This window comes from Leptonotus elevatus, chromosome 11, assembly GCF_054856555.1.
Source record: "Leptonotus elevatus isolate MCC_2025b chromosome 11, RoL_Lele_1.0, whole genome shotgun sequence".
NCBI lineage: Eukaryota > Metazoa > Chordata > Actinopteri > Syngnathiformes > Syngnathidae > Leptonotus > Leptonotus elevatus.
The window spans coordinates 10,334,268-10,359,680 of NC_141249.1; the positions used below are offsets into that span (position 1 = coordinate 10,334,268).

The 25,413-nt window shown below is 38.4% G+C and overlaps 2 protein-coding genes across 4 annotated transcripts in view; both read right to left on the reverse strand.

Annotated features, from left to right (window-relative positions):
- The window catches only part of atp13a3 (ATPase 13A3), a 29,063-nt gene extending 16,703 nt beyond the window's left edge, over positions 1–12,360 (reverse strand). For all 3 annotated transcript variants that reach the window (XM_086088813.1, XM_086088812.1, XM_086088814.1), the window contains exons 1-7: positions 12,129–12,360; positions 4,497–4,582; positions 2,298–2,385; positions 2,034–2,207; positions 1,398–1,628; positions 1,133–1,203; positions 826–909 (exon numbers count right to left, since the gene is read on the reverse strand). In XM_086088813.1, coding sequence (XP_085944939.1) covers positions 826–909; positions 1,133–1,203; positions 1,398–1,628; positions 2,034–2,207; positions 2,298–2,348 — 611 coding nt within the window. In that variant the 5' untranslated portion in view covers positions 2,349–2,385; positions 4,497–4,582; positions 12,129–12,360. The remainder of the gene's footprint in view (positions 1–825; positions 910–1,132; positions 1,204–1,397; positions 1,629–2,033; positions 2,208–2,297; positions 2,386–4,496; positions 4,583–12,128) is intronic.
- Positions 12,361–19,131: 6,771 nt separating this feature from the next.
- Positions 19,132–25,352, reverse strand: tmem44 (transmembrane protein 44). Its single transcript, XM_086090128.1, has 10 exons — positions 24,583–25,352; positions 23,832–23,958; positions 23,679–23,769; positions 23,380–23,540; positions 22,963–23,049; positions 22,690–22,860; positions 22,461–22,586; positions 22,269–22,334; positions 22,018–22,149; positions 19,132–19,367 (listed from the first exon to the last, which is right to left on the reverse strand). Exons 1-10 carry the CDS (start codon positions 24,768–24,770, stop codon positions 19,185–19,187), a joined length of 1,332 nt encoding a protein of 443 aa, XP_085946254.1. The 5' UTR covers positions 24,771–25,352; the 3' UTR covers positions 19,132–19,184.
- Positions 25,353–25,413: the final 61 nt, after the last annotated feature.

Here is a 25,413-nt window from a genome sequence, read left to right on the forward strand (position 1 = left end):
AAGACAAGCCCAATTCCACATAGTAGTCTGTGTGTCTAGTAGGGATGTAATGATAACGGTAAAATCGTGATACAGCGATATTAAAACTGCCACAATATATCGCCGTCGTCATGTCAAGATATTAAAAGCAAAAAAATCGGGTTATTTTCCATTTGTGCAGTTCTAGCACCCTCTTGGCGGCTAGTTTTTTAGTGCAGCTTAATTTTCACAAGGCATGTTTTGGCCCTTCCATTTTTAAAATCCACGCTTATCGTCAGATGAAGGGAAACGTAATATGCTTGTTAACAGAGTCAATATGTGGAGGAACTCAATGTGTGCTTGCATTAGCAACTAAGTGCCTCAATATATATATTATTATATTTTTTATGTATTTAATATTTATAATATTTGTATCATATTTTTCATTGCTGTAATGTACAAAAGCACAATATTGTGTGTGGTTTTTTTAGTATAAGATCATGTTTTTACAATATTGTGACCTTTTTTTGTACCTCTCCCCACAAAATCGTGATAATTATCGTATCGTGGCATTCATATCGTGATAATATCGGATCGTGATGTTTGGATATCGTTACATCCCTAGTGTCTAGTGTCCTATTTTAGTGATTTAAAAAGAAGCAATTATTTATAGACTGTAGCCAAAATGTATTGATATTATTGAAAATGAATGCCAGTTTCCTTTTTCCCAGCAAATAATACAGAATGTGAGCATGTTAGTGAAAAATTGACCTTCTTGACATTATATGTCCTTGAAGAGGCTAAATGCCAACTGATGAATGGTCAGGAGATGACCAGCAAAAGTAAACGTTGTAAACCAGATATTACCTGTACTCTTGCTGGTTCCTGGTTAGGCCTTTGCTGTGCTCTGAATGTAGAGTGGCAGCGGTAAAATTGAGATAATCCAAGCCACTGTCGGACAAAGTCACAGCATTATACAACATTGACTGCATAGTAAAGATTCCCGTTGTCACTGACAGCAATTCAAGTGTTAACTTTCATGTCAAAAGAATGTGTATTATTTAACAAATATGTAAATTACATTTTGATGCTCATTGGTTTACACAGAGTTTGGTGAAAACTCGACCAATTTGGCTAACTCACATATCACAAAAGATAGTGAAAAAACACTTACGATAAAACTTCAAAGTTCTGCACTCTGTCATTCCAGTAATATTTTGTGCTGTGTAGGGTAAAATAACGTATCTGAAAGACATAAAAAGAGAAGAGAAAATTATAGCTGCTGCTCATGTAACGTTTGCTTAATACATATGTCAGCGGTCTGGAATTTATTTTATTTTTTAATGTTTATGATGTTTTCTGGTTCCAATCATGATTGACCATAATTGTAGAGGTTATTTACATAAATGGAGCACACCGAGGAGACAGGTTTTCCCTACCTTTGCCGGCTGGTATTCCACATATCTTCTGAAGAGGTCCCGAGCGGGGATCCCATCAGAAGAGTGCCGTGTGTCTCCATTGGCCAGAGACTGGGAGGAAGAGGAAAAGGGACAAGAAGGGGAAGAAAGGGAGGAAGGGGAGGTGGTCTGGGTCTCCAGGCGGTGGAAGGGGTTGCTTCCTGGGGCTAGAATCACTCGAACCTTAGCCAGGAACCAGCGCCGGAATTCATCCTAGTTAAAAGTACAACTTTAATTGATAAAATGAATATACATAATATATATATAAATAAGTTTTTGGAACCATGGCAATATTTAAAATAGAAGGTTATTGTGTTTTTGGGAGCAAATGAGTTAACAATGATCCTTGTTTGCTTCCACACAGGCAACAAATGCTTTTTAAATGACTACTGTTGCAAGTTATCAAATTATTGCTGTAATTATTACAGTGTAACGTTCCTGGAGTATGATCAGGTGTGGGGTGGCCATCGGTTATTTCGGGAGTTTCCTAAACGGCCGGTCCATTTTTAGGCACAAATACAAATGGAACCACAGTGGACGGCCAATGTCATTGATCGCATATGTTACATTTTAGTCAAACATTAATAGCCTCACAAAGCTTTTTCAACGATTACAAACCGTGGAACGCAGCAACACCACTTCGGCATCACAGGCTGTGGTAGGGATGCAGGTGGCCTTGACACACCACTCTGGCATCCAGTAGAGCAGCAGGAGTAGGAAGCCCCCTGTACAGAGTACCCCAAGACCCACAAGTGCCAGCCGCCAGCGGCACAAACGGTAGCCTTGTAACTCCTTGAAAGTGGAAGTAGAACAGAGTGCACTATGTAAAATCTCTGAAGAAATTGCATATTTGCACTTGACACATCAATTAAGGATGCTCACCATCTCTTCTTCTTCCCCCTTGTTGAGGACCTTTAAGTCTTCCTTCTCCATGATTCAAAGCTGAATGCAAAGCACCCTCCTTATGTCACTGCAGCGATAAAAACGTACAAAAATGATTAATGCGCCCAATGTAATATTTTGCAAGAGTAATATGCAACTTTTTGTTGACCTTGTACATTGATGACATGCCAAAATTTCTTCAACACAACATCAAACTGTCTAGTCATTTTTGGTTATTGTCTTATTCAACGCATAGATTCAGGGTTGACCTCAGTGTGTATCATATGCAAAACTAGCTGGGGCCCAATTAAATGCCCCTGCTTGTTGTTGGTAAGTGGTGGAAAACATTACTTTAAGTACCAACATAACAGACATTCATTTTCTCTTGTGTCAATCATGATCAATTTGTACGTTTGATTTTTTTTTTTTGTATTACGGTAACCAAAATTGTATTAATCGATTTATCATGTGATGCCCAGCTCCAACAATAGAGGTGGAAATATTGTTGCCTTGAGGGGATTCCCACTTCTTGAGGATGATTTGAAAGCATAGCTCATAATATAAAATGATCTTTATATTATTTCAAATTTGAAGTAACATGCATCTGTAGTACTTGTTATTTTACTAAAATTGGTGCTCACTTCAATGATGCTTTAATTCTAACATCTAAATTATAAGACAGTTTTATCTCCATGGTTAAAAAATAAATAAATCACTTGGCCACCTGACCAACACATTAGCCTTTCAGCTAGAAAGGCCAGATCGCAAAAGATTTTGCTGTCAACATGTTTCAACCTCCTAGGACGACGTCTGACTTAATAACTTCTGTCGTTAAACGTGTGATAATGAGTTGTGTAATAGGTATACTGTAGTCAATAGTTTGGTGCTAGTACTTTGAGGCCGGAATGGCACCAAAAGTTTTGAATTTTCTGCGAGAAGATAGCGTTACGCCACAGTATTGGCTGGAGGAGCTAGGTGCAGCATTAACTCGGTTTTGAGTTTGAATATGTTTTCACTATGCATTTACATGCTCATCAGACGTTATCATGTCACCTTACACCTAGCGCAGAAGTGCTGTGTGCCTACAGTCCATTCATTGCCCAGCAATTGCTGGAATCAGCGTGATCCTCTCTTGGCTATGGTATGCGCATGTATTATTGCTCCCTGCTATATTCTGGAAACTCGATTCCCTGAAGTTGAAACAAATTTACAGATGGATGTTCATTAAGCTGAAGGCAAGGTGCCAACAGCAGTAAGAGAAGCATCTCTCCCACAAAAATGGACTTGATTATATGGGGCTGTCATATCAAAGTGTCAGACAGCTGGTTTGCTATTTCTTGTTTTATAGTTAAAAGGTAACCTATTTGATACCACATCCTTTCCGTTAATTTCTTTATGAAGTTCCAGATCTTCCAGTCAGGGTTTACTTTTAAAATTTGCAAAAAGATCCAGACAGATTATTTATTTATTTATTTTTAAGATTAGGGGGAAGTGATTACCAGTCAAGGGTGAATATGCACTTATCCAAGGCTATATCCGTCAAGTTGAGGGTGAGGATGGTGATACCACATTTGAGTATCTGGTCATCTTTTTTTGACAGAATCCTATTTAGTGATTGTTCTATGGATAGCAAATCTTTAAGTTAAATTAACAGCCCAAGTTTGCTCACTCCCAACAAAGATATTAGAGTGATGATGCCAATTCCTTGATTTTCTCTGCTGAGTGGAAAGCTACCCGGTTTACTGTCAACAGTTGAATAGGTTAGTTTTTATTGTTATGTATTTAGATCTCGATTTGACACAACTTAAGACACCTTCTTCTTCACCTTCTCTTTGAACGCAGGCATTTCTCATGCAAGAAAAAGTACTGGAATTACACACAGAAAAGCACATCATCATATTGGAATTATTATTATTTATTTTTTTTAAGAGTAAGAAAGTTTTATGACAAGTATGGATTTGCGCCCTTCTGAACCTGTGAAATAAAGTTTACTCACAGCAAACTAGTCACCTGGATACGTAGGCTTCCTAGCAAATATTTACATTTAATAAACTGAACAGGTATAACTTGAATGAGCCGTTCTGTCAACAGGCTTGTAAGGGCAGAGTCACTTTCTGATGAAGACAATGAAACCACCAACGCTCACCCCCTTCTTAAAACATCCTAAGACTGCATCATTTTAAAGAAGATACCACTAACCTTCCTGCTTCTACCCTGAGAGCCTAGGACAAACTGCCCCAGGTGGTCTCCTGCAGATAGCTTGCTCTTCCCACCAACCTGGAACCCTAAAGGAACAAAAAAAAAGGTCACAAAAGCTTCACATTAACACATCATCATGAGGAAAATGACAATTAAGGTATATTGATGTTATTAACCTTTCATTGAACATTATTATATATTACGAAATAAACCCCACAAGACGACAGTTGGTCATTACAGGGGTAAGTTTACTTGAGCTAATTTTTGCACATTTACCTATTTATAAAAGCTCATACAGAGACATAATCACCATGATTGTTTGGTATCCAGTGGGGTCAACACACACTAAAAGTGGTAACTAAACAAGTGTGGCTAGGAGATTGCTGGCCACATTTTGTAAGAGGTGACCCAGTGCCAACCCTGATTGAACTCATTTATAATGAGTCAATAATACCTCTCATATCTTCATAAGAAACAAGTTCAATATCTAATTTAGCATGGCCAATCAAAATAATGTATGAAATTATAGAGATATGCTGATAATTATGACATTACACTGTTTTAATTAATTTGAAGGTGTTTTGTCACATGTAGCTACCAAAACTTGGCTGCCGCTAAAAGAAAACAATTGTCTCGAACATTGAAGCGCATCGTTAGTATGGTTTGGGGAGCAAGCTGAAACAAAAAGGCCCTTGTGCAAGATATTGTGGCAGGCAGAAACTATTTTTATTACCCGAGAATGATGAGGACTCCCATCAAGACACATTCGTAGTTTAAGTACATAGGCTCCAGTATCACAAACATGTAAGGGACAATCAAGGACCTTAGAGCTTGACATTAAAACGACAGGATGTACTCAGCTCTCGTTATGACTGTGGAGCAGTGGGATCAACTTCTTTGCCGGTGCGATAGCAAAACCTTTGCAATTAACAGTGAGTACAAATCTAAATAAACAAGAGCTAAAAAAGAAAGAAGTGGAAAACGTTCTACCTCATATCATGTGAATGATGTTGTTTGAAAAAAAAAAATACATCAAAACGGTAACATTTCCTTTCTAGCCATACTCCATCATGACGAACACAATGTAGCAGCCACGGCGTGCTGCCATGCACGTGCATTGGTGAGCTGGGGGTGTTTTCTTTGGGCAGCGAAGCAACGCAGTATGGACGTGAGGTGGCAAGTGAGGTGATACAAATCTTGCAAGCAGCTTCATGAATGCAAACTAACTTTATTTTATTATTTTTTTAAACACTATTTCTGACATTTAAAGTGAATAGAAGCAGCTGAGGTCCACACACACTCTGAAAAGGACGGGGTTTTGTTTGTTTGTCTTACAGATTTGTCACTATGATACCTCAAACTGTTAAGCAGTAACAGTTAAGTCCAAAAATGTTTCATCTTTGTACAAGTGCTCAGCATTAGTTACATATTTTACACAAGATGACCTCTACCTTTCTGTACTGTTCTTAAGGAGAGACACGAAAAGGAAAGGCGGAACAATGAGCCATGACCTAATGACAAAATCCATAATTCATGGAAGCATTTGGAGGAAAATGCATTTTGTTATCATCATGCTGTGACCTCAATGTGCTTTCTTTATCACCCCCCCCCCTATTCTTGAGCCATAATAGCAACGCTTTGCTCCCCTCAAGGACCAATCATGCCATTTATCAAAACAGGCCTTAACAAAAAATCCATGACCACTTACCCTTCCTCTTCTGCCTGATGGACTAAACAAGTCATCACCTGCCATTCTTGAGCATTTATCACCTTCTAACAACATTGTGAGTGGTTATTAGCAATCAGCTAAGGAAAGACTAGACACATGTAATTAGTAGGAATGTGTATTTAATCAAGCTTAATAAAGATTTTACATAAATGTTGACTTACTCGTAATAGTTGCATATGTTTCAGCAGCTCCACCTCACTCTTAAGGGTTGTTGTTTTTTTTATACCTTGTTTATCTAGTCTCTCAAATCTCCATGCAGTTTCCCTAGGATTCATTCAAGCAGCGGCGGCCTGCCATTCCTAAATCATAGCCGCCCCTCCTTCAAATTTCTAATTAAAGCAGTTAGAGACTGGAGGGGAGGTGAGTGCAGCGCGCAGCTTTACACCGCATGCATAGTAAAAAAAAGACGACCAGACATCATTGGGAACTTTGTGAACGGCCGCCATCCCAAAATCATATTCAATCACTAATCAAAGACGCCAAAAAACCGTGTGATACGGCACAAATCTTCGGCTTAGCAGCTAGCCACTAATCAGAGTGTGAACGCTGACGTCTCTAACTAGAGGTGCATTCAAATACAGTTAGACATTTCATACACACAGAAGAAAAGTCCTTCAATGCATTACCATTAAATATTAAAAACTGCAAAATCATGCTGCACCTCCCCAAAAAAAAGATTGCCACCACCAAATCCTGTGATACCAGTGCAAAAGGTAGTGCAGAGCCCTCCGACAATTCAATGTATGCCAGCCCCCGCGCCCCGGGCTCGATGTCTAAAAAATTCTCCCGATTTTTCACAACACAAAATTGGAAAGTATGGCAGACTGGCTAGCCCCCCACTGCTGAAAAAAAAATCCTACAGTAAACACTGCAGTGAGTTTCTTTCTAAACATGGGCACCTGGTTTAGGCTGGCTATGACTCCTGGTTGCAGTCAGAATTTGTGTTTTTCTTTCTTTTTTTCCCCCTGTATCCACTATTGTTGCTGAAACGGTGCAAAGATCACCATTTTTGGATGAATAAATGTTTTATTATCTTGATCTTGATCCTCAGATGTATTTTAATTTCCTTTCTTCCTCCATGCCTAACTGGATTAATAAAGCCTGTCATGTGTTTCGAACTGGTAGGCAACCACTTAGTGGTGCAATCAAATACGGTTTAACATTTAACTTACACTGTCAGTAGCCATTCAAGATACATTTTGACTTGGGTGTGATTTGTGCATGGAAGAAGTCCAAGATGCAGTCAGAGCAAAACCAATCTGGGTATTTGGAGGAAAAACCTGGGAAAATACAGTAATCCTACAGATCTAAAGTTTAAATCCAACCACATGCTGTTGGATTAACAATATTCCTTTTATAAAGATGAAAGTAGAGGCTTGGTACTCTCAAGTATTGTGTCACATCTCATGCTGACATTTTGGAAAATCATATGCTTCCATCTTTGCGTGAACAGTTTTCTGTACTGAACTGGAGTGACCTACAGACACAACTGAACTCCATGCCACGGCTGTTTGATATACTTTTGAACTTCACAGAAGCGGGTGTGCACATAATGTGTAGTTCTCAAATGAGCACCAGAAGTTGTTGTTTGATGTTCATTTTTCAGGCTGTCAAATGCTTCAACGTTTTCAATCATGATAGCTGGCCAGAGAACAAGGATGACTAGTGGGCCATGGTGGTGCTGATGACCTTGAATGCCTGTCGGGAACACTTCGCCACAGTCCTGAGAAGGTTACTATAATATTACGAGTGGTGGTGGACTGGTGGTAATGGTAGCTATTTTTTTCGTGTGAATGGGGAATATTTTTGCGATCAACATATTTTTCAAAAATGCTGTAAACACTGAATTTGCAAGAGAAGAGTTGGTTGGTAGGCTTTAAGGTAATCGCCATGATGTTTAAAAGACAAGACCTATCTCTGCCAAGAGGATTAAATCAGACACTCGAGCATCTCTTCATTCAGATACAGTGGAATATCTGATAAAAATCAGTGTCGCGGGGCCAAGTCTGTAAGATTGGCTAGAGAGTGTATAGCAATCATGGTTTACCAAGGCCAAAGATCAAAAAGGCCAAACTACATGAGAGTGGCATGTGATAGATAACAGAAAATAATTTAGAAACAATGAGCTAATGCTTTACCAATAGCTAGTAGGGCTGGGTTTAAAAAGAAAAAGAAAAAAGAAAAGAATAATCAATATCAAATCGATTTTCCTTTTCGAGCCCGATATCGATTCATATAACCATGAATCGATTATTTTTATATCTCTTTTTCCCATAAATTTAAAAGAAAATAGATTTTTTAAGGCCAAATACTTTTGTATCTTACTGTTTTCTTGAAATTTACTGTTCACATGAATTTAAAAGTTATTTCTTACATTTATGAAAGACCTGACTTATTAACCTGGCAGTAGCCAGATTGATATTGTGATTCACTCAAGGGAGTTTCTCCACAATAACAATCTGAGACTGCTCCACCGTGATTTGCTCGGGAAAGGCGGGACATTCTGTACAATACTTCGAGCTGATTGGACGATGCGTCATGCGCGATTGTTTTGACCAATCACGGCCACGGATGAAAATGCCGTCTGCGTTCTCGTCGATAAAGCACGAACATCCTTACCAGCTAAAAATGCACGAAGCGCCTCTCGCTGTTCAACATTCAACAAGGAAACGGTGAGTAATTCTGAAAGAACAAAATTTATTGCAGCGTCTATTCACCCATGTTAGGTTTGTTTGTTTGCCCCGGCGGTGGCTTCCTGGTTTTGTCACAGCTGCACATCACGCCCCGAACACAATGTCGCTCTGTGATTGGTCCGAACCACCAGAAAATCAAGGGGCCCGGTACAAGATGTATTCTACGGAGTTTGTGAACTCACAAATACCGCGAAAATTCATCTTGCAGAGCAAGGGTGCTGACCTATTGCACTTCAACACAATTCAGAATATTTTCAATTAATATTTACAATTTTTTAATTAGAATTATGAAAATATTTTTTGTTATATATTTTTGTCAATGTTTCTGTAAAAACTTCATTAAAAAAACTAAATCATTTAACCAGTTGCTTCCTCAGCAAATTTTTATTTGGAATTTAATGTTTGTAGAGTTTTTATCATGTCCTTGATATTTAAGATTAAGAAGTTATGTTCCATAATTAATCAATATCGGATCAAAGTTAATCAAAGGGGGGGGGGGTGGAATGGCGTCTAAATTGAATCAAACTGAACTCTTGTGAATTTAAATCGAATCAACTCAGGAAATTAGAATCGATACCCAGCCCTAATACTCAGGTTTAACAGTTTAAAAGTGTGACCTTATAATGCTAGCAGGCTGTGACAAACAGGTGAAAGCTAATGTGTCTTACATAAGTTTGTGAGTTCACCATGAATTTTACAGTATGATATGCGATAAACACCTATTCCCAAAGTTGATAACAACATTTTATTAGCACTAACAATCCCTCCCTTGGATAGTCAAAGATTAGACAGTGATGAAACAATTTTTCAGGAAAAAAAAGAAAAGTGTTTTGCCTTTTTAATTATGTTAATCACTGAACTCGTACAAGTTGGGTACCTGAGCATCATAATAATAATCATCAGATTTCCCCAAAATGTGTTGTCAGAAAAAGGTGGAAATTAATGCCAATGTGTTTGGATGTTTGCTACAGTGGCCATGGAAGGTCAAGCTGGTCTTCCAAGCACCTTTCTAAACATTAGCAAATTACATTGGCAGCTGCAGTGAAATAAAACATTAACTATGCACATTCCCTGGGTAACTAATCAAGTGTTGGCTCACTTAATGTTTGACATACTTTTTTCAATGGCTCATATGGTGTATCTGTATATTTGTATGTTATTTACATTTTATTGACTATGCATGGACCTCAGGTCTGTCACTAAAGCTGTTTGATAAATACTTTGACAGCATTGTTTAAGACATTACACTCAAACAACTGAAACGTAATCAAACAGTGTAAACTTAACAGTAAACCAAGTGCTTTGCATTACACCCATTCTTTTACCATCTCCTGTGTAGTAAAAGCGTTTTTGTAAAAAATAGTTTAACTAGATGTTTTTTTTTTTTGTTTTTTTTTTAAATAGTCTTGCTAATCAAATGTATGCATAGTTACTTCAGTCCAGTTCTGTTACACCGATGGCATGCTTCCACTTTGACCTTACACAGCCTGACATTGCATGATTTGTTCAGCTGCTCCATGACTTTACAACTCAACTGTATATTCTTCTCAGTGTAAAACGTCAATTTATGTACAACTACAGTACTTCTCTTGTACTGTTATGCCTTTATTTTATTTTCCTTTTTAGCTCTTTTTGTATTATTTTATCTTTCTCTTTGTATTTCAAACTCTGTGGAATCCATGTGGACAGAAATGTAACACGCTAATTGAACAGGGTAAATAAACACTTCCCCTACTATTATTAGCAACGTGACAAGTAGCTGCCATCTTCATGGAATTTTAGATTTAAAACAAAACATGGAATATGCTCTTCAAGCAGCTCTATAATCATGATATATAATATATGTTAAATTCACAAATTAAAAAAATAAAACTCTACTGCAGTTCCCACACTGGTCTTCTCATGAAAAATGTTCCATTTGCGCGTTTGAACCGCTCAGACCATATGGGCTTATGTGTGGATATTTTTAACTGACATTTTTTAGCAAATCCGAGAAGGGATTCCCTAAATAGCAAACAAAACAAGAGTCAAGGAGACTTGTTGCGAAATATTGAAGTGACACTGTTTTACGAGCACAAAAAAAGATTTAATATGTTTCTTGGTATATGGGTTATGATATGACTCACTCAAGGATGTAAGAATTTTAAAATGAAATGATTTGATTCAAGTCTGTGGGATTACAATTTGATATGTGGTGCAGCTGTAGCTTTTGTCTTGAATATGCAACAACACATAAAAGCTCCTCGTAGCCCAAACTATTCAAGTTGACCAAATTCAAAGAAACAACAAATTATCAGCTACGTCAAATTGATTTATACTGACTGATACCTGGTGCACAGCTCTGGTAAAAGACATCCGACAGATCCGATGCAAATTGGTTTTTGTTACACCCCTAATTTGAAGGTGTTTTGACCAAATTTTCTATAAGCATTGGCACAAAATCCTTCTACCGATTTTCAAATTCTTGGCGCATTGTACTCTGGTTGAAGTGACCATTTCAACCACACTCAGCATTTTAACAATTTGTCATTTCACATTAATACTGTTCTAAAAAGAAATGCCTTATTCAATTTGTACCGTTTTCAGAGAAGTTGCAACGATTCAAACTTTGCGGCTCAGCATGACCTGGAGGAGTGAGAATTTTTTTTTTTTATCATGCACATTTGGATATTGTGACACGAAGTTTGATTTGGATAATTACGTTGATAAATACTTAGAATCTTCAATTTGATATGTCGACAAGATAAATAAAGACTTTATTCATTGCGCGAGGGAAATCAGATAAAAATTACTAAACAGTGAATAATCCTTTGATGACTGTAAACCTTTTGAATCTCGGTTTTCCTTTGGTTAACCATCAAGTTTAGATGTCACGTTGAAGACATTCCAAACATCAAGCAGAACTGACTGAATTTCGTACAAGCCCAAGTGGGGAAAACATTGCGAGATGTTAGCGAGCTAGCTGGCTAACGTCGGCGAGGACGGAGTTAACCCGCCACCCAAAACAGCTTCCATACTGAAGCGTCCACCATGTCGCGACCTTAAATACAATCCATAGTCTTCATCTAGTGTTTCATCAGCCTCATGCCGGTGCCCTGTCTTCAACGAGGGTCTCTCACTTGCGGCTGTTAGCTTTTAGCGTTAGCAAAAGCTAAATAGCGACTGCTGCCACACATGTGTGAAGATGACAGCGGTATCGCTCACACTCACCCAGAACCACCGGGACACGCTGAAGATCACCTTCGAGTCATCGTGAGGTATGAGCAGCTGCTACCTTGGGGGGGACGTCGTTGAAGAAGAGATGCGGCTCGTGACAGCAAAATGTTGCGTGGACACAATGCCAGTGGGGAGGCGGTGCTGTGTTGACAGCTCGGCTCGGCGAGACACTCCACTTTTGCGCGTTGTGAACTGGCCTGAACCGGCTTGTGAGTCTAGCTACAGGACGTGACAACGTTACGCTTCTGACGTCACAGGACATAATGTAAGGAACCAGCGTCTGAATATTATGATTATTATGATTATTATTATTATTATTATTGGGTGAATTCTGAAGCTCATTCCACACTTCACAATGGAATTCTCACATTTAAAATGCAACATAACTCTTGGTGGGGTTTACTTATTTATTTATTTATTTTCGAAAAAGGTGAATTTCAGACGGCTGGCACATTAACGCACCAAACAAACATCCATCCATCCATTTTCTGTACCGCTTGTCCTCGCAGGGGTTGCTGGAGCCTATCCCAGCTGGCTTCGGGCAGTAGGCGGGGTACACCCTGAACTGGTTGCCAGCCAATCGCAGGGCACACAGAGACGAACAACCATACTCACAATCACACCTATGGACAATTTGGAGTGTCCAATTCACCTGCCATGCATGTTTTTGGAATGTGGGAGGAAACCGGAGTACCCGGAGAAAACCCACGCAAGCACGGGGAGAACATGCAAACTCCACCCAGGAAGGCCGAAGCCCGGACTTGATCTCACAACCTTTGCACTGGGAGGCGGACGTGCTAACCAGTCAGTCACCGTGCCGCCAAACAAACAAACAAACAAACACATAAATGGGAAATATCGTGCTTCTCCAAAACGGTTACCGTCATAGTGTGTAAACCCCTATGATATCAATTAATCAATCAATCAACCAACCAATCAAATGTGGATGACTTTTTAACCTCCGTTGTGGTTTATTAAAAAAAAAAATTATATATATTTAAAAAAGCCTAGTTTGACAAAGGAGTATAGGTGCACTGCGGTACAGGTATCTTTTACCAAGAGGACTTGATGGAGTAAACATAACAAGTAAACAAAGACAAATTTTGCTTTGCTTGTGGAACATGTTGCAGGCATCAAATAAGATGAGTACCCTATTTGCAAACAAATAAATGAATAAAGAAAATAAAATTGATCAGTTTGAACTAGGGCTATTACCACCAAATATTTTTAGAATCAAGTTATTCTATCGATAATTCAATCAATTAATCAAATAATTTGAAAAAGTGTACTTTTGCATTAAGGTGTATTATGAAAAGTTTTTCCTGATTACTATTTATTAACCAAATATTGTTGTTTATTCAGTATAGTATAGTATAGTATAGTATAGTGACTAAAAACAACTAAAGAGTAATTAAGCAATATCACTCACAAGGGCGTGATGTACTCACCAACCTTTCTGAAACTGATCGAGTTACTGGTTTAGTCATTGTTTTCCAAAGTATAAGTAGATGTTTACAAATGTCTTATTTTGATGAAACACAAACGAAATATCTGCTTGCATGAACAATTATAGAAATCAGAGAATAATTACTGTTAAGGGGCTGAAATCAGAAGATTTGGACAATTTTAAGTTAAATAATGCTGCTATTGATTACTCGATTATTAAAATATGTTGATTATTTTGATAATCGGTTGTCATTTCTTCGATTAATTTTGCCACCTCTATCGCTCTATATGTAGTAGTAGTAGTAGTAGTAGTAGCAGTAGTAGTAATAATATTAGTAGGCATGCAGGACTACATGTCCCATAATGCTTTGTGCTGAAGGCTGTAAGGACTTCCGGGTTATGACTAAAGTCAAGTGTGTAATTACGTTTACACAACATCCCAAATTCATTGGCATTGAGGTTTATATGTAATGAACTTTGAGTCTGTTTAACTCAATGGCATTTCCAAACATAGTCCAATTCATGAGTCACATAAATGTTTGCAGCTAAAGATTGGCCTTTAGTTCCTGTTGTATTGTATTCTCATGTTTGACAATGACTCAGCTTTTTTGTATTTATTGTGTCTAAAGCAATTGCAAAATTTGCAGAATAGACAAAAAAAAAAAAGTCCTGCGGGCTCAGACAATATGGCGTCGACCATGCCTTCAGCAAGTAAGGCGATCGCTGACGTACAGGCCAAGAAAAACACAACGGGCCTTTGCAAACTGTTGCTTGATGTCCTAATCCGTGCCCCTCATCCCTTCTGCAAACAGGATTCCATCGTTTTATTTGGGACACCATGTGTTTTCCTTTGACACCCGATCTTGAAAGGGGCAAGAGGAGGCCCAGAGATAGATATGCCAACTCAGCATTTATGATGACATCAGTCTGCGTCAAACGCACACAAAACTGGACCAAGCACATGAAGCACTGCAATAAACGACTCATTCGAATAGTTCAGTAACCAGATACTATAAAAGAAAATCAAACTGATTCCAACTGTTTTGTTCATGAGACAAAAAATGTTAATGAATATAGGGATTAAAAAACTAAATTGAAGCCTTCCTTAGTATGATTTTTTTTTCTTTTTAAAAAAATTATAAATTTCAGGAAATATCTCATTAAAACGCCATGTAGGAGTTGTTGTTTTTTTAAGACATGAGGGGTTTATTAATTAATTTGGACTTTGCATCCACCCACAACTAAATTTGCAAAAATGTCATTATAATTGCTAATTATATTTCAACCAGTAGTAACTGCTTCAGCGCACTTCATTTGTTTTTTTTGACAGTCATTCAAGGAAACATAACAGGAAGGAGTACAAATGTGCTTCATAAAGTTTATCTAATCATTGTATTGTTCTACAATCAAACTTCAGGAAAGTGCTCATTTAAAATGTGAGCACTGCTGTTGTCATGAAGTAAAGTTCTGGAGCAAATTAAAATTTCTTTCTATAGAGAATTCACACAAAGCAGAATTTACTGTAGCCAGGAAAGGACAATTCCGAGCTTAGGTTACAAGTCAAAATGGCGGTCTTACTCGGTGAAAGGAAGTTCTCCGCTCAATGAAAAGTATTGGACTTTGGATCATTGTAATTTGATTTGTGAGGATTATTTAGATTTTATAACAATCTGCCTGGTTTGTATGATAGTCACATGCAAAAGCAATTCAATACGCAGCTTGTTGTTTTTTTCCCATCATGTAAAGCATGCAACAGTCAAAATTCTAAATGATGTTTGCACTGCACTTTCCAAGTAGGCTACTGTACCAGTACAGTAGCTGTTTGTCTGGGTGTGAACTTACTTGTCACTCACTTATCTTTATTTTATTCAAATAAGGGACAATCAGTATTGAAACAAGAACCGGTAAATTTCATTGTAAAAATATTATGTGTAGCACTTTAGTTGGTGATCTCACCTTCTTAATTGTAAACACACAAATGGCCACAGAAAAATAAGAAAATAACAGCGAGACAAAGGTAGCGACACAAGCAACAACTCTCTAATGTTTGCCTTGTGTATCTTACGACAATGCAGATAGATTGTAACTGCTTTTTACTGTACTAAATTACATTTATTTTACAGAGTGATTTTTCTTAAGCCCTTAAAGTTACTTATTTTAGAAACCTGTGCAACATTGTGTAGCATGTTTAGCTATAGCGCCCCCAAGACCGGCGGACCTGCATAACAAATAGTCTCATATCGTTGATATTTATAGATTTTATTTTACTGTGGTGTTTTGCAAAGGTTATAACAAGCAATAACAGAGAAATTACTCACTCTAAGCAGAAGCCATTGAAATGTTGCCAAGCCATTACTACTGCGTTTGGTTCATTTTGTTCTCGTAGTCCTTCAATAATCAAACTCTGATGACTGCTCAGAGGTCAACATTTTTTTTCCAATCACCAACTTCTTCTGTATGCATCAGTTTGTTATATTATGCTGACAAATATTAATTAAAATGTAGTTCAAGTGTTAAAATGTTGGAATGAGGAACTTTGGCGGAAATGGCCCGTGATAGGAAAGTTCCCTACCACCAGTTTAAGACAGCTTCAAGTAAATGGATAGATGGTTATTGTTTCAATGCTGTTGTAAAATTTGGTTTAAAAATTTACAGTAGCTTTATGGGAGTTTATGGCTACAAAAAAGTTGAATGACCTTTTCTCATGAAGCTGGAGATGGAAGTATTAAAAATCTCTTTGGAAACGAAGGTGTAATTCGTCATTGGATTATCCTTCATGTTCTTGAAGGTGGTCTGGTCCACGATGCGGCTGATGATGTCATCAGAGAGAGACAATTTTTCCACACATAATTACTGTATTGTTTATGTCAAGTCTTGTAAGACGCTCACGCTCTTCTTGCACCCACAACCTGTAAATACCTGTCCCGGGAGCCACAAATACTAACCTAGGTCTTACTTGATTAGGGTGACTAGATTTTCTAAATTAAAAACCAGGCCATTATAATTTCATTAAAAATCTAATATTCAATAAATTTTCACCAGGAACTATCTAACAAATGTAATCGCTAGTCAATCTGGTTGTGTTATTGCTTTAGCTAATGCTTAATGCCATTTTGGTTGGCAGTTCGACAGCGCTAAACAAGTCAATGCACTTGCCATTGCCCAACCTTTTTTTTTGTTCTGTGCCGGCAGCTAATGAAAGCTGGCTGGGCCGTTTACCTCGGCCAGAACTTTTGGAGAACTTTTCAATTTACCTTGGTAAAATTCAGTTTGCGTTTTTTTTTTTCCCCACCAACAACAATTTCCGGTTTCATTAAATTCCCCAGGGGGCATCCGAGTACTATCTCATCACCACGATCTTGCAGAGCCAGGCTAGAACTTTGAGGGGGCGGGCTGCACTGATCAAGGCTGATTGGTTGGTCAAATTTGGGGTCGTTGTTGTTTTTACATCGGCTGGGCTCATCAAACTCATACGTCATCAAACTCATTTGAATTAATTACAGAGAACTCAAAGAAGCTGTGGAAACATAATTATACATTTTCTGCGGAACTTTTACAACCAAGAACTTCATTTGCCAAAAGCGCAAAGATCCTGGGCTTGTTAGTGGAAAAGCAGCAATTGTAACATTGGAAATATACCACCAAAAAAGCTCAGCTTGCACTGGGTCTGACCGGCGACCGCAGCATTAGGATAGTAGGACTACATTTCCCATGATTCTTAGGCACGGAAGCAGTTGGGTTAGGATGAGGTAATATATATAAATAAATCACTGCCTCCTTCATGTCGTCATAGAAGAGGTAAAGGATGTTCCTCTTTTCTCGCTCCTCCCAGTAATCTCTCACATGATCGTACCAGGAGCCATATGCCATTGCAGAGGCGACATTCAACAAGTCGCTACAATCGTCAAATAGTCCTAATGATTTTCATTGTACTTACATTCTCCATGAATGAAGTTTTGGATGTAGTAATAGCTAGTGATGGCAAAATGAAGCTTCATGAAGCACTTGTAATATTTTTTGACTCCCCTAGATGGTGCTCTTAATTTAAATATAAAGGCTAGTGCAAAGGAAATTGATTACATTTCCACTGCATCTTTCAACCAAGAGTGGCAGCAAGAGGAGTCAAAAAATATTACAAGTGCTTCATGAAGCTTCATTTTGCCATCACTAGTAATAGCCTCCATTGCTTTGACGTAGTGATCTGAAATTCAAATTCCTTTTACCATGATAATGTGGGATGACTGTCTTGTTTTCTGACATGACCGAACGGTTTGTGGTACGAAAAACAAAATGATGATCTAGCCCTTTCAGGATACTGTTTTAAGTCCTTTCTGCTCACCAATGCCAAAGATCCATTTTCTCTGTACTTTTATAACTGAACATTTAATTAAAAATCTGTCAGTAGAGCCACGCCCAAAACGTAATCAAGCGAAGCCTTAGGGCAGTGATGTGGCTGCTCTCGGAAATTTGGGAGGCCAGTCTAGACCAACATGGTCCAGGTTTTTGTTTTTTTTGTTTTAGTAGTCCCTAATTCCTATACAATTTCCAATGCACACAGCCGTTTTTACCTTTTAACAAAACATAATTACAGACTGTTAAACAAATCCAGAACAACTTGCATGCACAAATGAGTTTTGTATTAAGAGTCTCTAAACACAATATATTTGAAACCAATTAAATTTTTTATAGTTTATAATAATTGGTGTTGAGTGGTAGCTTGTTTAAGTAAAAAAAAATAATAGGGAAAATAAGTACAATAAATTGACAAATTTTTGCGTAGTTCCATGCAAAAAATGTCTTCCAGCGATCACTGTTGATTTAAAAATAAAATCCAGGCATGCCAATGTATGGTTAAAAAGTGTGTGCTAATTGCATCTTGGCTTCTAAATATTAAATAATAAAAAATGAACAATCACCAAACATTTTAAAAGTCATGAATATTAATTGAGATGTAGCAATAAATGATACATCTACTTTAATTATTGAAAAGTATCGGTTTTGATATCGTGATTCTGGCCCAATGCAGTATTTGCTTGGTATCAGATCAATACAAAAATATGCAGTATAACACACCACAACTTTACAGTTGTTTCCTTCTAAACAATATTAAGAAAGGGCTTTTGATAACAAAAAATACTAGCAATTTAATCTACTACAATTTACTCTCATATTTACTTATAACATATCAAATCTGTGCTTGCTTAGTGTAATGGCAAAAGTGAATACACAGGTTAATGTACCTTCTCCTATTTAGTGGAAGAGCATTTCATCTGCCTCTCACTTTACATCACTGGCATAGGGAGATGGAGATATATCATTTGGAATAAATAATTTTTGAACCAACTGTAGGATAATTTCCTACTGCAGACCTCATGATCTCTCGGCACATTAATATCCCGTTACAGAGTGGTTGGGAATCACTGGCCTAGAGTGACTAGCAAAATACAATATGTAACCCAACAACCTGAAAGTGCAGCAAGAGAGACATCTTGTAACCGTTTAAAAAAAAAAAATCTCTCACAGTATTCAAGATCACATGCTTTTTTTTTTTTATTGAATCTCAAATATGCATTATAATCCAACTATTTGAATGAGAATTCTTTATCATTTGGACTGGTTGACAGCCTGGTTACAAGACACATCATTCCGAGGGAGTATACATGAGGCGTAGGTGCGTATGTCAAATGGTTTGGGGTTACTTGGCCACTCTTGCAAGGGGAACGCCTCTCCATTCTGTGGTTTTGTGTTTGGTTCACGCCACTGTGCATTTCCCGCTTCAAAATCCCACTAGAAAACAAGGAGAGATCCACATATAATCACTTAGAATCGGCATAATCACACATACCTCACGAGCTGAGCACTAAGACAAGGTCACCTTACTTGCATTGGGTCCATTTGTTTGTTAGTAAACATGCTTCTTCCTTGCTCATATAGAACAGAATAGAAGTTATGAATGGAGCATTTTTCATTCCATTCATTTCAGAGTGAATGATTGTCAAATTAATAAATGTTGTATCCACACCTTTATCCAGATCTCAATCAATAATATTATGGAGATACAAGTGCCACGTCTATGTAAAATTTTTACTGAAATTTGTTGTGGTCTTTTTGTATCTTTACCTCGTCAGTCGCATAAACCAAAATTCTTCACAAACCAAGGTGTCCTCAAAGCAATATACCACAAGCACAAATGAACTTTTCCACATGAAATTACAGAAAAAGCACAACACTGATTCATCCAAAGCATCTGCTAGATGCTACAATGTACTGTATGCGCACGAGTGCTTTGCAACCACCTGTTAGCAACCACCTGTTAGCATGAAAGCGCTATTTGGACACTCGCTATCGCAATGCTTTAGCACTCGAGTTGGCACTTATTAGCTTCCTGGTATAGCCTTCTTGTAAAAATTTAAATAAATGTCATAGCTTCTACCCGTCAGCCCTTCTTTCGGATGTCAATTATGCAAATGATATGATGTGATCGATGTAACCTGTAATAATGTGTCCGAAAGGAGAAAAATTAAGAAAACAAACCAACTTTATATCGCTCCAGAGTACAAGACACAGCAATAAAATAAAATAGAAAACTCATCTAGAAGGAAAAACATAAGCTGCACTGCACTATAATTTTTGCACATTTTTTGGGGATATTTATTACAAAAACGAGGACCAATAGCGCTCGGACTCATACCCAAAATCCCTGTTCGTGTAAAGGCCAGCAAACGCATTCCGGTTGGAATAGGAATTTTGCTTCTAACGACAGAAATGTTTTTCCTTTTTAGTTTTATAGTGTGTTTTTTTTTTGTTTGTGTTTCTTTAAATGACTTAACTAGAATCCCACATCGCATTATGGCCAAAGGTAAAATCCTGATCGCTTACTGCGCCTTTTGGTAATGCAACAAGTACATCCTCGTTGTGGTGCATGCCTTGCACGCTAAACCAGTGAGCTACGTTTCAAGTTGCAACCAAATATAAGTCGAAGGAACGACAAAAATTGTGACTTGCAGTCTGATAAACACAGCATTCATTTTATTTGACCAGACAACAAACTCGAGTAACTCATGAGAAGGAGAAAAAAAAACATCTCCCAAAATAGCAGCGCTTGCGCGTCCCCTATAGAAAGCGGCAACCACTTTCCTATGCAGACGCGCCCCGCCCAGCATTGGGCTTTAATCAACAATCTGTCACAGGAGAACAATTGAGCAGCGCATAAAACGTCAAACGTTTCCCGGCACTCGAGCCTACTCTCTGGTTCATCATGATGGAGAAACTGCACAATAATGGCGCATTCTATGCCAATCTACTGGAGGAAGTGAGTCAGAGGTATTAGCAACATGTTGAGTAGTCACAAATGCAACTTCAAAAAGTAATGTACCTTTTCATTGTTTGGAATGCATTTTAGTAGGCCAACTGCGACTCTAGGTCTCATATGAAGGATTCTGCATAAAAAGGATTTAACACGTGTGTCATTTATCGGACCAGCGTCCTATCACAGAATAAGGAGACACACCCAACAAGAAGACACAATCAATACTTGTTAGGGAGCAGAGGTTAGTTGTTGCTAAAGGTCTGTAAAGATACATGAACGTTTACTTTATATGGTCCTCCAAGTCGTTAGATACAACTTATCACAACACACACTTGCTTTTTCCAGGAAGACAAACAAAAAAAATGAAGACAAGCCATAACAGATCCAGTATTAATCATTTGATACTGAACTGAAGCCAAGTCAGGTACACAGAGCTCTTGGGTGGCATCATGCATGACGGTAGTTAGAAATTTACCATTTCCAACCCAAAGAATGTTGATCGAATTGCCAATGGTACCACATTTTAACTACAGTGGTTCCGCTGTATCAGGCATGCTAAGCTTACCTCTTATGTTTATCATCCGTAGCTTTATGAAGCCATGATCACACACGCATTCCAAGTTCTCGCTGTAAGCATCTTATCAAACTTGCTGACCGCTTGTCTCGTGGAAATGACCTCTAATAACTGGATGACTCACTCAACACAACAGTCATGTGAAAGTCTGATTGCTACTTTCTTACACATTGCAAAGCAGTTGCGCAACAGCTGAGGACATCTAATGCATGAGCTTGGATTGGCACTTTAGTAATTATTCATTCAGCTATATGTTTATTACCATTCTTGTCGTTCCCATTGTACAGCTGTACTATATCATACTACAAACAGTATTATAAGCATTTTCATTATTATTTATACCTCCAAAACTGCTCAGTCAAAACGGCATCGGTTGAGTGTAAACTTTTAGAGTAGTCAGGCGCCATCTAGTGGCTTTTCCTCAGTGGTACTCGTAATAGCGTGTGATTACAGTAGTATTGTACCGCACTGGTACCCACGAGGAGAAATGTTGTATTCGTGATCATCCCAAGTAACAGATAAGGAATGAACATTACTTAATCAGTCCTACCCACCTCTAGATCAGAACTGACAATTGAAGAGTCACATGATGCATCACAATCATCAACTCGTACCATTGGGCCCGTACTGCTCAGAACCTGGTTGTCCGCCACCTTGGCGCACTCTGTCGCCTCTCTGGGGTACATCTGTCAACAATATAGTATGATATGCAGTACATTTCTTTACACGCTTGAAAGGACACTTTTTTATTTATTTATGTGACGTAATGAGGACAGTGTTTGGTTTGTGCGACAACATTGCTTACTTGTTTTGTGGTGTCAATACTGACGTCCATGTAGCCGCCCATCTCGTTCAAATGGAAGTTTTTGCCCTTTAAAGAAAGAAAATGCTCTTGGTCAAATTTAAAAAAGTAACATTTACCTGTATATTAAACAAAGAAAGGTTTGATTTTTTTGGAACATCTTCAAAAGGACCTACTCAAAGAAAAGGGACCTACTTGTTTCCTATGATGCTTCACGGCACCTTTGTCCTTGGATGAGTCGCCCAGGAGGCTCTCCATTTCTAGAGAAAAGGTCATAGGCTGCTGCCTGGTTCCCATGTGACACAAGTGGATAACCATAATCTGACATGCGTGTCAAAAGGTCAACCACAGCAAGATCATGATCATGGACAAATGTGTGCTTTGCAAATTTTAGATGTGTATTGTTTTTGGATGAACAGGATACAAGAAGGTCTAGTAAGGCCCCACAGACAGCAGCCAGCAGCCAAGGCATGGCCCTGAGGAGGAAGCTGACCCGAGTGTCGTAGTGAAGTATGGCAGCAGCATAAAGGGCGGCAGCCAGCAAGGACAGCATTCCAGTACAAATGTGAGATTTTGACAGTGTCTTCCCTCTGTGCTGCATGCGGGAAACAAAAAAAACATTTTATTTGAAATCTATTTGCAGACTGGAGACAAAGACTTGATCTTGACTTGAATTGAATTGAATACAATTACTTACAACTCTGTAAAGTTTGGGGAACTTGGAGGTGGAGGTGATGACAAAAGACAGCAGGCCAAGGGTGTACCCCAGGATTTCAGTGTTGTCCTAGTACAATATCCAGGTGTTGGAAAAGGGAGTAAGAGGAAGGCAGACATACGTACATACAATTTGAATCCTCTTCTTTTTTTTTTAAGAATATTTTTTACAAATGATATCTGCCAAACTGCTGCTTTTTGTGACATAATGGCATCACTGTACAGTATATGCAACAATGCCCCCTAGTGGCTGTGACAAGTATATGGGCAGACAGCAGAACAACCTGATTGGAGTGTGGAGGATTTGTAAATGCTTTTAAAGGTGATGACAAGACATCACCATCTCATCATTGCTCTTCTTTCTCACTTTATATTTTAGTATTAGTAGTCGGAATCTTACTTGCAGGGTAACATAAAGCAGCCTCCTCCCTCGGGGGATCCCGTCTGCTGCTGGACTGTGGAGGATGCCTAACTTCAGGAAACCTCCTGTGAGTGCCGTCAGGAGACAAACTGCAAGAAGGTGAGCTCTCCTGCGTCTCTTAATCATTCTTCGCCTTCTCTCTGAAGCACAATGCCACATAAAAGCCTTTGTTGTTTAATCTTTTAGACTATTAGTCTTGAATATTTTGACAATCAGTAGTCTAGAAATCTATTGTACAACATAACATCAGATTGACTATTGCATTATTTCAAACTTACCTGCTTGCAAGTTCCTGCAAAAACACAGTGGAATACAGCAGGAGATAACATTTACCATATCCAAGGCAGCAGAGGTAATTCCCATTAAAACCTGCAGAGAAGTGAGACTTAAAATCTAAAATGAGCTTTAAACACCCTGATTGTCATATTTACTTGAATGTGCAGCTGTCTGGACAAAACAGCTCCAGTGAATCCACACACATTACCAAGGAAACAGTAGAGAGAAGTCACGGTTTGTCCAGGACGTCCTCCATATCGTTTGCACCTCTGACCCACAAGACTGGAAAGGTAAAGGCAGGAAAAAGGAACAAGTTAGACATCTAGATTAGGTGAAAAAGCAGACCGTCACCATGCAATAAGAGTACTCTTTGCTTTGGTGGTGCAACCTGATCACGCTGCAACTTGAAGCACTGGCATTTGGCAGCAGATAAATAGCATTTGTACACAAAATCATGATGAAAAATAATTTCCATATCTCAGTCACATAAATAGGCGCTTAGCTTACTTTTTTTTATATCCTTCACAGAAATAAAAATGTATCATCATTTTAAAAGTTAGGCTACATACGTTGTTTTGGTGAACATATTTCCCCCCCAAATGTTTTGTAAATTGTGTTTGTGTGGGTGAATGAGTGGCAGTAACTCTGTGCATTAAATGTACAGTAATTGCATATCTGACACACACAATATGGCGGACGCGTTGACGTATAGTAACCCGCTCAATTAGGTATCTATGTACATATGAATACATGAACACAGCTGTTCAATTATTGTGCTATCGTTGCGTCTTTTAGTTATATAACGCCATCCAAACAAACTGATCAATCTGATTGATCAATATATATTAACCTAAAGATTAAACTGGGGGGGGGGGGTAGAGAAAGTTTTGAGTTTAAGGTACTTACTGTAGACATGAGATCAGTAGTAGCAGAAAAGATACGCAAACTAGCCGAATGGAAAAACAACTTTGTCCTGTGTTAATACTACTGGTAAAGCAAGAGGTGAAATAAATGGTGCAAAACTTGAGGAGACTCGAAGGAAACGAGTTGTAGTCTTCTTTGGTCCAGTCATTCTCCTGGCTCGGTGTGGCCATGTCGATACCTGGTGGGACGTTTGCATGCTGTCTCGCGCTTGAATAAATTGACCAATAAAATGGCACGAATATTTATTTGGAGGTGGGACTTGACAAAGATTAGTTACGTTGTACAATAAATACTATGGACTATATGCCGCAGAGGAGGCGGGCCTTCTGGGTTTTCACCCATCAACTTTGTTTCCGTTTCCGCTTTGCGACGCGTGGGTAGCGTCTCAGTACTTAAGCTTCCGCCTTTGTGCCCCTCAGTTGCGCATTCCCGTCGACGGGTGCGAGACTGCGAGTGTGCAGTGTCTGTAGTGTAAACCCCGGAAGTCCGTGGCATCTACCCCATTCACTAGCATTTTGCTATCTGTCGATTGGGTAACTTTAATTTTAAAGGGGCATCTTTCCTACTTGAGGAAGTGTTTAAACGTTTGCCATTGTTTCACTTGACAACTCTCCATATTTCACATATAATGTGAAGTTATTTATTTGAACTGATTTGCTTTTCAAAATTTCTGTAGATTCTGCAGTTGCTCCAACATATATGTGTTTATGTAGCTGTGTGGATATCCTTATAGGTGTGTCCTATCCATATTTTTTTTTAAATACATCATGCATGCAAGTGTGCTACAATGTGAATGTGTGGAAATGGAAAAGA

Coding starts and splice junctions, on each gene's coding strand:
- tmem44 (XM_086090128.1), bottom strand. CDS start 24,770: ATGGCCACACCGAGCCAGGAGAATGACTGGACCAAAGAAGACTACAAC. Junction 22,861..22,962: donor TCCCCAAACTTTACAGAGTT/GTAAGTAATTGT, acceptor TCCCGCATGCAG/CACAGAGGGAAGACACTGTC. Junction 22,587..22,689: donor GGGCCTTACTAGACCTTCTT/GTATCCTGTTCA, acceptor CACGCATGTCAG/ATTATGGTTATCCACTTGTG.